Consider the following 11,606-nt stretch of genomic DNA (forward strand, 5'->3'; position numbering starts at 1 on the left):
GAAAGTAATGCAAAACTCCGGAATAAATTTACATTGCTCACTTAACTACAGTCGTGGCCAAAAGTTTAAGACCAGACTTGATTTATGACGTTTTTTGTATTACGCCATAAAACTGCTTCAGATATTGTTTAAATTGCATAATCTTTATTCTGGGTCGAAATCGGATGTAATCAGTCATTATTTAGGAAATATCAATTGAACATTAGCCAGTAGAGATCACTTTTCTGTATTATTTATCTGCCTAAAATGGGTAAAATGTGCTCCCTTTCGGAGGTTCAGGGAAGTCAAATTGTTGTTCTCCGCAGGGAAGGCTACACAGAACATCAAATTGGTGAGCAGCTTGGATTTAGAAAAACTTTTGTGCATCAGGCAATTGTGAAATTTAAGAAATCAGGAACTTATGCTGATGCAAAACGCAGTGTTTGTTCTTGAAAAACAACTCCTAGATCTGACATCTTCATGAAAAGGCAAGTGGTGAAGTCTCCAACATGTTCAGCCAAACAAATCAGGGCCGATTTGAATGAAGCCGGTATTCCAGTCAGCAGGAGGACTATTAGACGCCGTTTAGTTGTAGAATTTGGTCTGAAGTCACAAAAAACAGCAAGAAAACCGAGGCTTACACCAGCGATGAAGAAGAAGGGCCTCATGTTTGCATTGCAGCACAAAGACTAGACTTCTGCCCAATGGTCTAAGGTTAATTTTCGGACGAATCAAGTTTCCAACAGCTTGGTGCAAGAAAAAGAAATGTCCGTCGACCCTCAGGAACACAATTTGATGAAAAGTATACTCGGCATTCGATGAAGCATCCACAAGGTGTGATGATATGGGGAGCCATTTTGACCAAAGATACAGCCAAACTCATTTTTATAAAACCAGGAACTACGATGAACGGCCAGAAATACTTGAACTTAATGAAAGAGAAGCTACAACTGCACAATAATGCACATGTCGGTGTACAAGTGTACAATTTTGGTGCAAGATGGAGCCCTATGCCATCGTTTAAAGACAGTAACAGAGTTTTTTAGGGCTAAGAAAATTACTCTTCTGCAGTGGCCGGGGAACAGTCCCAATCTTAACCCTATCGAAAACGTTTGACTTTTCTTAAGAATAATGTTGCCGAAAAATATCCCTCGAGTATTCTTTCCTACTTGAAGCAATCAAATTAGTCTGGATCCGTAAATTTCCTGAAGAACTTTGCAAAAATTTAATCGAAAGTATGCCCAGACGAATCAAGGCCGTCATCAAAGCGAAGGGGGGGGGGACACCAAATATTAAAAATTTGAGATTTTGATGCAAAATACAATATGAATGCTTATTACTTTGTCTTAGATATAGTTAGCAAGAAATAAGTAAAAAAACGACAAGAAATAGGACGGAGAACTGATTTTCTCGAAATTTGCGGTTTGGTCTTAAACTTTTGGCCACGACTGTAGTTAATAATTAAATTGATCTATTTCAGTGTATGGAGTGTGAGGGGAAATGTGTCTTGTAGGCTACCAATAAGCGTATTTCGGCAAATCGTTGAAATTTTATTAAAAGGCTTATCATAAACATGTGTAACCACTAAACAATCGAAATTCTTTTGTGGTGGTAAGAAAGTTTATTTGAAACTAATCTAACTTATACTTTACTAACTACTAATTTCAACTTTATACCAAGACTTGTAACTCGAACTTTGACGAAGCCTCAGTGTTGATGAATTAGGTCAAATACAAACTGTGTAAAGCATCTTAATCAATAAAACATTATGCGGCTAGAAATGCAGAAAAAAAACACGCAAAAAGGTTAAATTTGTCAAAATTTTGTAGGAGACCAGTCAGGGGCGCCAGAAGCGGGGGGGGCAGGGGGGAGGATGCCCCCCTGCCCTCAATTTTTCTGCAAATGGAGGGGCAGTGGGGGCAATGGTGCCCTTTTAAAGTCATGTAAGCAACTGCACATTTTGCAATATAACAATTTCTGCTATTCGCTTTTAGCCTAATAATAATCTTTCATTTTTGCCTCAAACTAATATTTACGGCACAAAATTTTGCAACATAGTAGCCTACAGGCCTTAAAACTCGTTTTTTTTCGGGAGCTCCTTCTCGGCGGCCAAATCTGTGTGCTTGGAGGCCAAAATAAAAATAACGATAGCACAAGTAAATAGAATTAAACTTGCAACAATGCTAAAATGATCACTTAGCGTTGTTGAAGTCTGGGCCTGGGCGACGTCCTACAATAGAATCGTTGCACCACGCAATAACTGCTTTATTGGGATTGTAATCTAGTACTGCGGGACCATTTAACGACACTCGCACGAGTGTCTCCAATGTGGCTGATTTTAAAGAAGTTCGCCACTCCTCTAGAATTCTTTTCAGCAACGAAAAACAACGCTCGGCATGATTGTGTTGACGATGACGGCAAGATAATAAAATAAGTATTTCAATGATGTGAAGGACATTACTAAAAGAAGCATAATTTTTGCAAAATATGATCAAAAAATGTTTTCCCCTCACATGTCAACTAACCTAGTTCTCCTTTTTAACAACGGTTCAATGTCCGACAACATCGAATCGACATAAAAACGACAATATTGCCAGCCGATGTAAATTAGCACTTTGGATTAAGACTTTGTTAAAATAAACGTCGAGAATTACAAACAAGACTTACAACGCTGGTGATCGCAGATGGATATATTCCATCAATACCAAGTATCCCCGCACAATGCAACAGTGGCGATTATGACTCGCTGACCTAATTTTGCGTCACTCTTTGATACTACATATTTTCGACAGTTAATCCACGATCATTCTATTGCGAAATTAAATAATTGGTTAGAAGAGACCGGCGACCAAACTTGGCCGATTGAGGAGGTAGCACTGGCGGTCATTCAAGCACTACTTAGCGGCCATGGCCGCCGGCTGCTTTAAGGCTTGACAGTAGGTTACATCATTATAACATAACATGATGCCCTTCTTTGTATACTGGACACTTGTAGGCTATCATTACTCAATACATAGTGAGCTGATAGATTAGCATTATCGCTATATCTTATCTTAAAACTTGACAAAAAATTTGCCTTTTAGTAAAAAAAAATGCCCTTTTTTCGTAATCTTGCCACCCCAGTCAAAAATCGTTCCGGTGCCCCTGAGACCAGTCTCCTTAAATACATCACACTGTTTTGTTTTTCCCACCTCTTTGACATTATCTAATTTGTCTTAAAAATTTTACTTTGTTAAAATTTTGATTCCTCTTCGTAAATCTTTTCTAGATCCGCTACTGTATAATAATAACGTAAATACCATCAACACCGCAATAAAAATGCTCAATGCCAAGCAAAAAGTTCAAGCAAAGCAATCAATGTTAATGATTAAACCTTTGTCTTTCCAAAAAAAAGGCTTGAGATGCTTAGTTTATCGGCAGTGTGATGCCACAAAAGTCAAATGAGGAGAGAGAAAAATTGTGCAAACTAAACATTGCGAACCAACTTGTTGCATTGCAAAAAAAATAGATTGTTGTTTTATGGTAGACCTTCGTTTTGCAACGACAAATGAATTTAGTCAATAAATTTTCTGTTTCTCGTGAATTCTTTCGAGCACTAACTTTTTCAAACTACCACTTCTTCTTTGTACACCTCGTCACTAATGCCGATAAATATCTTTGCTCATTTAACCAACAGATTTAAAGGTATTTTGGTCAAGATCAAGACTGCATGAACCTGCTCGGCTTGTGTTATTTGAAGCGTTTTTAAATTAAATTTAGCTCCGATACAAAACCAGAGGCTCTGCAAGATCAATTCAAATATCATAAAGCATCTTTGTGACGTCACTGATCGATTTGTGTTGCGTTGATCGACGTGAAACGTCACAATTGCTTGTTTGCTGATGAAAATTTAGGTCTTCTTTCGTAATTGGTGAGGGCTTGGCAGATCGGTTACAAGTTGAGAAATTTTCAGCTCTTTCTACTGCGGAAAAAGAGTGGAGCTTTTCAACATTGACTATTACTACAAGTAAACGGTTAGTAAGTCCTGCAATTGAACGGACTAACCTGTTAAACTGAGATTTTTGTTGTTATTAGTCTACTAAGTGTTGAACTTCTGAAATACGGAGAAAAATTCAACTGGAAAGGATTTGGCCAGCGAACAGAACAAATTCGACTATATTCAGAGCAACTTCATGTACAAAATACTTCACTCAGATTTTTTTAATTTTAGTAAAGATTTAATAATAATGGAAACAACATGTATTCACAATATGACCGTTGGAAAGTTGAACATACACCACTGGGAAACGTAATGCACAATGCACATAGCAAATCAAATGAAGTTATTCTGCATCAAGTTTAAACCTTAAACATGAAAATATATTTGCATCAGTCTGATGCGCTGGTAACACTGTTTGACACTGTTATAGTCTTTGTAAGGCAACTGCAACGAAACAGCATTCGCATCAAAGCTGTTCTCAGGCCGGCCATGTAATATACCAACACTAGAGGTGACACAGAGCTGTAACAGAGGCAGATGACGTAAGGCATGACAACTCCCAGGTAGCTCAGAGCATAGTTTTTACTGACAGAGTCAATGATGACAATACACATGACCGGAGTGGTGCATAAAAGGAAAAAGATTGATATTGCCAGCAGGAGTTTTATGTTGTGATTCAATGGGGGCAAGTTAATGCACCGGTTCCTCAATCCCTTGATGGAGATCTGGATTGAAAAAAATGTATATTAAAAAATGCTTTTAAATAGCTACCTGATTTTTCAACGTGGTGTATATGATTTACACTGCTTAATTTTTTGACTACAGTCAATCACATTTAACAGGACCACGCAGAGATAACCAATGAGAAGTGATTAAGTGGAAGTGGGTATTCCCATCAGATGTAGGCGATTACGAAGAGTTAAATGTACTTTATGATCCTGCACAATTGTAATACTTTATACATTATGTCTCTCCAAATCTTTCAATACTTTTTCTTGTCATCAACAAGAAACTTTTTGCCTATATGAAATATCTGTACTTATGAGCAATAAACTATCACTAATTTTTTATCTTTTATCGGACAAAATTATGGATTTCCTGTTTATTTATTTTGACTTTAGAAGATCAATCATTGTTTGTAGCCCTTTATTGTTTCACATTTCGATCCAAATCGGTTTGCAATTGTCCACTTGAAGTAAGTAGACTACTCATAGTCATTCAATTAATCATTATTATTGTAAGTTACTCAATAATGAATTACTCATAATTATTTGTAGTGTTTTGGAAAACTCCTATAATGGAGATTTAGAATCTCAATTTGGAATAATATTTTAATTTGGTGGCAAACTTGACATTGTGCTATCGATCAAAAATCGATGTATACTTGGAGGACGTTTTTCAAAGATTGTGAAGCGGAACACTTACCGTGTCCTTGGTAGGATGAATCGCTTTGACGTTTATGCAAGAGTTTTGCATTGATACTTGGTCATCAAGAGAGATGTGACTTTTAACGCTTTGAGAAACTCTGTCGTCTGAATTGATGGCGTTATTTGACGTGTTTCTGGGAGCAGGATCAATTTGCATCGAGTTTTTAATCTCTTCGCCTAAAGGGAGTGAAATACACTTGAAAAGCTTCCTAATTATTCTTCAAAATGGAATACTTTGGTTCAATAATAAACCTTACTAAAATTGTACATTGGAAGTTATCGATCTACAAAAAGCTTCAGTAATAAAGTAAAAAAAATAAATGACGAAGATAAAAATATTTCTCAGCTTAATTAAACGTTTACTGCCAAAGTTGTTAAATAGTTTCCTATGAAAAAAATTTTCCCAAAAGTTTTAAATTAAGTTTCTATTTTCTTCTCACTCAAAAAATATCATATTGTCTCATCCTCCAAATCTCACTAACACGAAAACATCTTAGTCGTGAATATCTTACCTTGATCAGACGTGTAGATGCTGGAGACGGTTCCTCGTTGGTTATACTTTTTAGAAGTCATTGCAACTTTGTACTTTTTCACAGTTGTGACAATCATAAATACAATCCCAAGTGACTCCAGAAGCCATAGGATTGTTGAAACAAGGGTGAAGTTCTTTCTCAAAGGAAGCATTATTCTAGAACACTCGGTGAATATATCTGGAATTCATTGCACAATTGTCGTTCAAAAAAACGTGCAGAAAGTGCAGGAAATTGTAAAGCTATATGATAGCCTAATTATAAGTGAATCATGGAACGAATAGCGTAACTGTGAGTGAATCACGAATTCATGCATAGTTATTAGTTTGTTAAAAAAAAGCTAAACCTTGTAGATTTTATGAATCTATAGTAATTACTGTAGCCTACATTTGCTTAATTTTGTAAATTCGCTTCCAGGCTTGTTTTACACTGAAACAAACTTTTCAGGTTCAAAACATAAAATTCGATGAAATACAGTAGACGAATGAATTTCAAAAAATTAGTTTTTTTTCTTTTTTTCAAGAACAATAGTTTAACACTTTGGAAACTAAGTCAAGGGGAAAGGCTTCACAATGCGTTCAAACAATCATTTGCATCGTAGCAGATCTATCCAACATTGGAAAGAAATACAAATAGGCTAACAGTAGGCTATAGCGGGCATTTAAACATCCTCTGAAGCATAGACTACTAACAGTTGTTTAGTGCAGCTTAGGCCTTTTGTTCCGTTTGCAATATCAACAAGGGCATTTCTAAATAAATACAGTGATATCCTAGTGGTGTAGGTGTGTGTCATACGACAATCGTGACTAACATGATATTTGTGCATGTAAGATGTATTTGGGTTTGCCCAGTGGTGGGATTTAGGTGATTATCAAAGTTATTTAAGATATACAAGCCGGCTGTACGACTATACCTACGAAATCTATTCGAAATATGTTTCTTTTGCCATTATTTTAGGCCGAATCAAAATGCAAATATTGTGGTGGGTCATGCAAATACCTTCAAAAAACTCAACTACTGACAGTGGTTGAGTGCAACGTACAGTAGGTCTTTTTTCTGTTTAACATACCCGCATATGCATATTCTAATCTATAACTGGTGCGGTATAGGCGCGTATCCTTTGATTATCTTTCCACACGTGACATTTGTGTATGTACGATGTATTTGCATTCTCCTAGTGGTGGGATTTAGGTGATTATCAAAGTCATTTACAAAGAATTAAAACAGGTTGTTATTGCAGGCTACGTTGAGTAGGTTATATTTCATGACCAAAAAACGGGCTAACAGAATTTGTGGCCCAGATTATTGCATTTACCTGATCTGCAAGGATATATATTGTCCCCATAAAACGCGGGCGTACATTCACAATGCTCCACGCAGCTCCAGCCAGACGCACAGGCAACGCATAGAATGAGAGGAATTATCCAGTTGATGAATATAATGGTCCACATCGCGCGACGATTGTGTAACTTCCGGTCCTTTCGGGTGCTAGATTTCTAAACAAAATTTACAACTAGACATAAATAAAATGCTCTGCTTAAAATGCTTGTTGACAGAAGTGTCTAGGGAGTACTTTTCGATCCGGGGCTGGAATCATTTTAGAGGCACCGTAACTGTAACAAAGGGCCTAGAAACTCGAAAAAAACGCCTGTTTTTTAATATAATGCGTTTTTCTAATAAACGTCTTGACCTGAGGCATGAGGTGCTTGCTTGTGCTAGGCTCAAATTATCTTTCAACAGCCTTGTTGGTTGTTAAAGGTTTTTGATACATAAACAGAATCACCAAGAAGTGAAATTTTGTATCTACTTTTAAGTAAGTTTCTGATCAAGGCACAAATTCGCGGTTTTTGCAGATGTCAAAGCAAGACAAGATTTTTTTGTTAAAAGTTGGCTTTTTGTTTTTGGTATAGAAATTAACAAAAATAATTAATTCTACTGTAATGTTTGTTCTCAGTTAGTAAAAACTAATCTACTGTAACTTACCGGTTTAACAGTCCTTCCAATAAAGTACGAGCTTTCCCGAATTCCATAAATGAGCGCCGAGATGCTTCCACTCATTGCGATGAACAAGGAAACGATCATTCCAGCCCGGAATGCCCACCAATTGAGCCATGAAGCTCCATTGGCTCTGTAAAAAACATAACAAAGAACTTTGTTACGCGATATTCCACAAGCTGTGCATGACAATGATGCTTTGTTTACGGAATAATCGTTTAAAATAAAATAGCAAACCCTGCACAAGTTTTTCAGCTCACTTAGTTCTTTTCTAGTGGCGTTTTGACATTACTTTTGCGTTGAATGAAATTGTTATGTTGCATAACAGCAAAACTGACGTTATATTAGTCTAAAATACACTTTTGAAGCGTGTTTTCTGTGTTTAAAAACTGCACTGCACACATCTACTTCATTGCGACCTCGGCAAGGGCAAACAGTTGGTGTTTTTTTATAATATTTTAAAAAGTTCTTTTTAGAAGTTCTTTTGACTTGGCTATTTCAAGCTCTGTATACTGTGAATAATTGTAGACAAAAACTTTAACTTTCGGTTGATTTTTTTTCATTATTGGAAAGGCAAGAATAAAACAATATTTTATTTCAAACACATCTGACAAAAGTCTAAATGTTGTAAAAAAAAGTGCTCGTGCGCTTGTCATTGGGTGCCTATTATCTTGCGTTGTATGTATGGCACATTTCAATATAATAACCAATAAAGAAGGCAATACAAACAGAACTACTAAAAGCTGTTGATAAAAGTCAAAATTTGTGATCAAATTTTACATAATTGTAACGAACAATCAGTTTTATCGATAATAGTTTCACATCACCGCGTTTAAGAGGAACCAAAAAACGAAGTCATTAGGCTAATGAACAGTTCAGGCACTTGTGATTATGCGTCAGACACCGTTTTTTTTTAACACAGCTGCTCTGAGTTCTAAACTGCGCTCCTACCGATACTATTTATGGCATTGTTGTTATTAGCCAAGTCCGGATGCCAGATATTTTCTAAAAAGAAACCCTTAAATTTGCATGTAAAAACGTTTTATAATCATGCATTGTTCTGCTTCTTATTTGGTTAAAATGATAATCAGTCTATTATGGTTCAACTCTTAGAGGAAACAGCCAAGGAACACCTTGGTTGGAAAAGCATTTGAAAAAATTCCTGTAAGAAGCATTTCCATTTTTCATGGAGTTTCTATAACCTCACGTTTCCCTTCAACCAACAGTACAGTTTTGGAAAAGCATGGCATCTGTTGTTTACCTTAAATGAAGATTAGTTCTATTTTTAATAATTTCTTCCTTTCAAAAGAGTGGATACCTTCAACACAAGATTGCACTTTCGGTTTTGATTTATTTGATAAAATATTGTGGTGTGTCTTTCGTTTCAAATTTTGAATTTTTCACGTGCAGGCTAGGATATTTCTCCAACTGTAGCTGTAGCCTACTTATTTTTAAAACTTATTTCTTGATACAAAAACGGAAACAATAGTTTTTCTGTGTGGAACCAAAACACTAAGAACTCCGGCAACTTTTCTTTAAACTGCAAGTTATCTCTATGCAGTTCAGTGAGCGTTCCGTATGGAACACAATTAGCTGCTGAAGATTTACAGCAAGTGATTCACAAGGTTACATACACTGCGAAAGTTTTCAACACAAAACTATTCAAGTGCAGGCCTGCCTGTAAGATCTTGGCTACTTGAGTCACAATTTTGAAATTGTCCATGCGTTTGCTCCATAGGTGGTTTGCTGCGTGTTTGCAAAACTCTAGCCTTCTATTTCTTAAGTGTTTTGCGACTTAAGTAGCCTAGATTTTAATCTCAATTTTTTAAATAATCTCTTTAATTAGAAAAAAAATATTTTGTACCGGTAGGGAAAATAAGCTGTAACGAAATGCCTTTAATGCTTGATATACTTTTGATTACCTGAAAGGTTCCGCGGAACTCCAATTTCTTTCAAATGCCAAGACCAGGTTCATCAACTCATAAAGGGAAAATATCCCAAACAAAAGGTTGGCCGTCAACGTGTTGATGACGTAGACGTATACGAAATTATGACGTAGCTTTCGTCTGCTGTGCACAACAGCAACAATAACAATGACATTGATGATGATCTGGAAAAACAATGGTGATTATTTTTGAAGCAAATAATTTCAGTGTTTGGTGGAGTTTCCGTAGACGCTATGATTTCGAAAAAAAATTATTTTTACAATATGCACAACTTTCCACTGAAAAGTGTGATTCATCTAAGATTTCCTATAGAACAGTTAAATATAGAAATTAAATTACTTTACAGCAGAAACAGAGAATATCCTGATTATCCTGACCTATCACAAGACTCAAGCAAATTGTATTGATTTTTTTTTTTAAACAAAAACCCTTGATTTATGAAAAAAAAATTGCTTCCACACTTTCGCTTTACATCGCGCATGTGACGCAAATCATGCAGAGATAAACAACTATTGTTTTTTGCCTTCGTCGTCGAATACTCTCAGAATTTGAAATTTTGAATTCCGCAGACATCAACAAAATAATGTACAATATTTCAGTAAATTATTATGACTTACATATTGATAGATTATTTTTAAATTTGTTTTTGCACAAGTTACAACCTACCTGGAAAACTGGAATGATGGTAAAGTAAAGCATTCCATAGTGCATTCCTGGTTTGCATTGGTATTGGCCCTCTTCTGTGACATCAGCGGGGTCCCAGCCCGACGAATTCATTACCTTAATTTGTTCTCACAGAGTTTCAAAGCAGGCAGAACAGTTTGGAAACAAGTGAAAAATATGTTTTTGTCAATACTGCTGCTTTTTTCTAAATAAAGATTTGAAATAGAATTAGTGTTAAATTATGACGTCACACAAAACTAAGATTGTGAAGTCAGATAGAAGCTACCACAGTCCAGGATTTCCACATCTATTTTGAAAACTTCGCACTGCACTGAACTGAAAACAAAGTGTTTAGACTTTTGTCAAAATCAAAGACACAAATATATTCTTCTAACAGGTTGGTAGGCCAGGTGATTTATGTAGTAACTTAGTTTGCTTTTAATTTAGTGTGTTTTTTTTACACCGGCAAGCAAAGCTTTAGTAAATATGATTTGAACATTTTACACGTTTGGGTTTACACCAGGATTTGATATGAAACTTATGTAGATCATCTCCAACTAATTCACTGCACATGCTCAAGGTACCTACTTCTAAGCCTGAAGATACAAATTGTCAGGTTACATAAAACTTTCTATTCACAGTGCTGCCTGTGATTGTTAGTTGGTACTTGGATTACAAAGATTAAAATTCGATAGAACTGGGTTTATGTGTATGTACATTTTATCAATAAATGACGTGCATAGTTCTTATCAAGTTATCCATTTGAAAGAATAATATTGATTATTCTTCTCATTCATACCTCTTCAACTACGTCATCTTGAAAGACTTTTCTATGCTATTCCTTCACAGCTGATAACGCTGGCATGCGTTTACACATTTACTTTACCTGTTTATTGTGGTCAGTAAACTGTTTTTGTTTTTCTGCGAGGAGCAACCTTATCTAGTCATTACATTTGTCTGAGGACTTTGATTACAACATTCACATAGGAGGTTGCCTCAAATTGGCATTTCACATAACCTTTGACAAGATAAAGCGTCCACAAATGCATCTATTGTTTATCATCTTGCTACAACGTATTGTCGTCAT

The 11,606-nt window shown here is 35.9% G+C and overlaps 1 protein-coding gene across 1 annotated transcript; it reads right to left on the bottom strand.

Moving 5' to 3' along the window:
• Positions 1-4,239: 4,239 nt before the first annotated feature.
• Positions 4,240-10,633, bottom strand: LOC145782825 (uncharacterized). The gene is made up of 7 exons (XM_082594590.1): positions 10,523-10,633; positions 9,833-10,020; positions 7,899-8,043; positions 7,231-7,411; positions 5,898-6,095; positions 5,384-5,562; positions 4,240-4,683 (listed from the first exon to the last, which is right to left on the bottom strand). Exons 1-7 carry the CDS (start codon positions 10,631-10,633, stop codon positions 4,348-4,350), a joined length of 1,338 nt encoding a protein of 445 aa, XP_082450716.1. The 3' UTR covers positions 4,240-4,347.
• Positions 10,634-11,606: the final 973 nt, after the last annotated feature.

Source organism: Aplidium turbinatum, chromosome 14, assembly GCF_918807975.1.
Source record: "Aplidium turbinatum chromosome 14, kaAplTurb1.1, whole genome shotgun sequence".
Taxonomy (NCBI): Eukaryota; Metazoa; Chordata; class Ascidiacea; order Aplousobranchia; family Polyclinidae; genus Aplidium; species Aplidium turbinatum.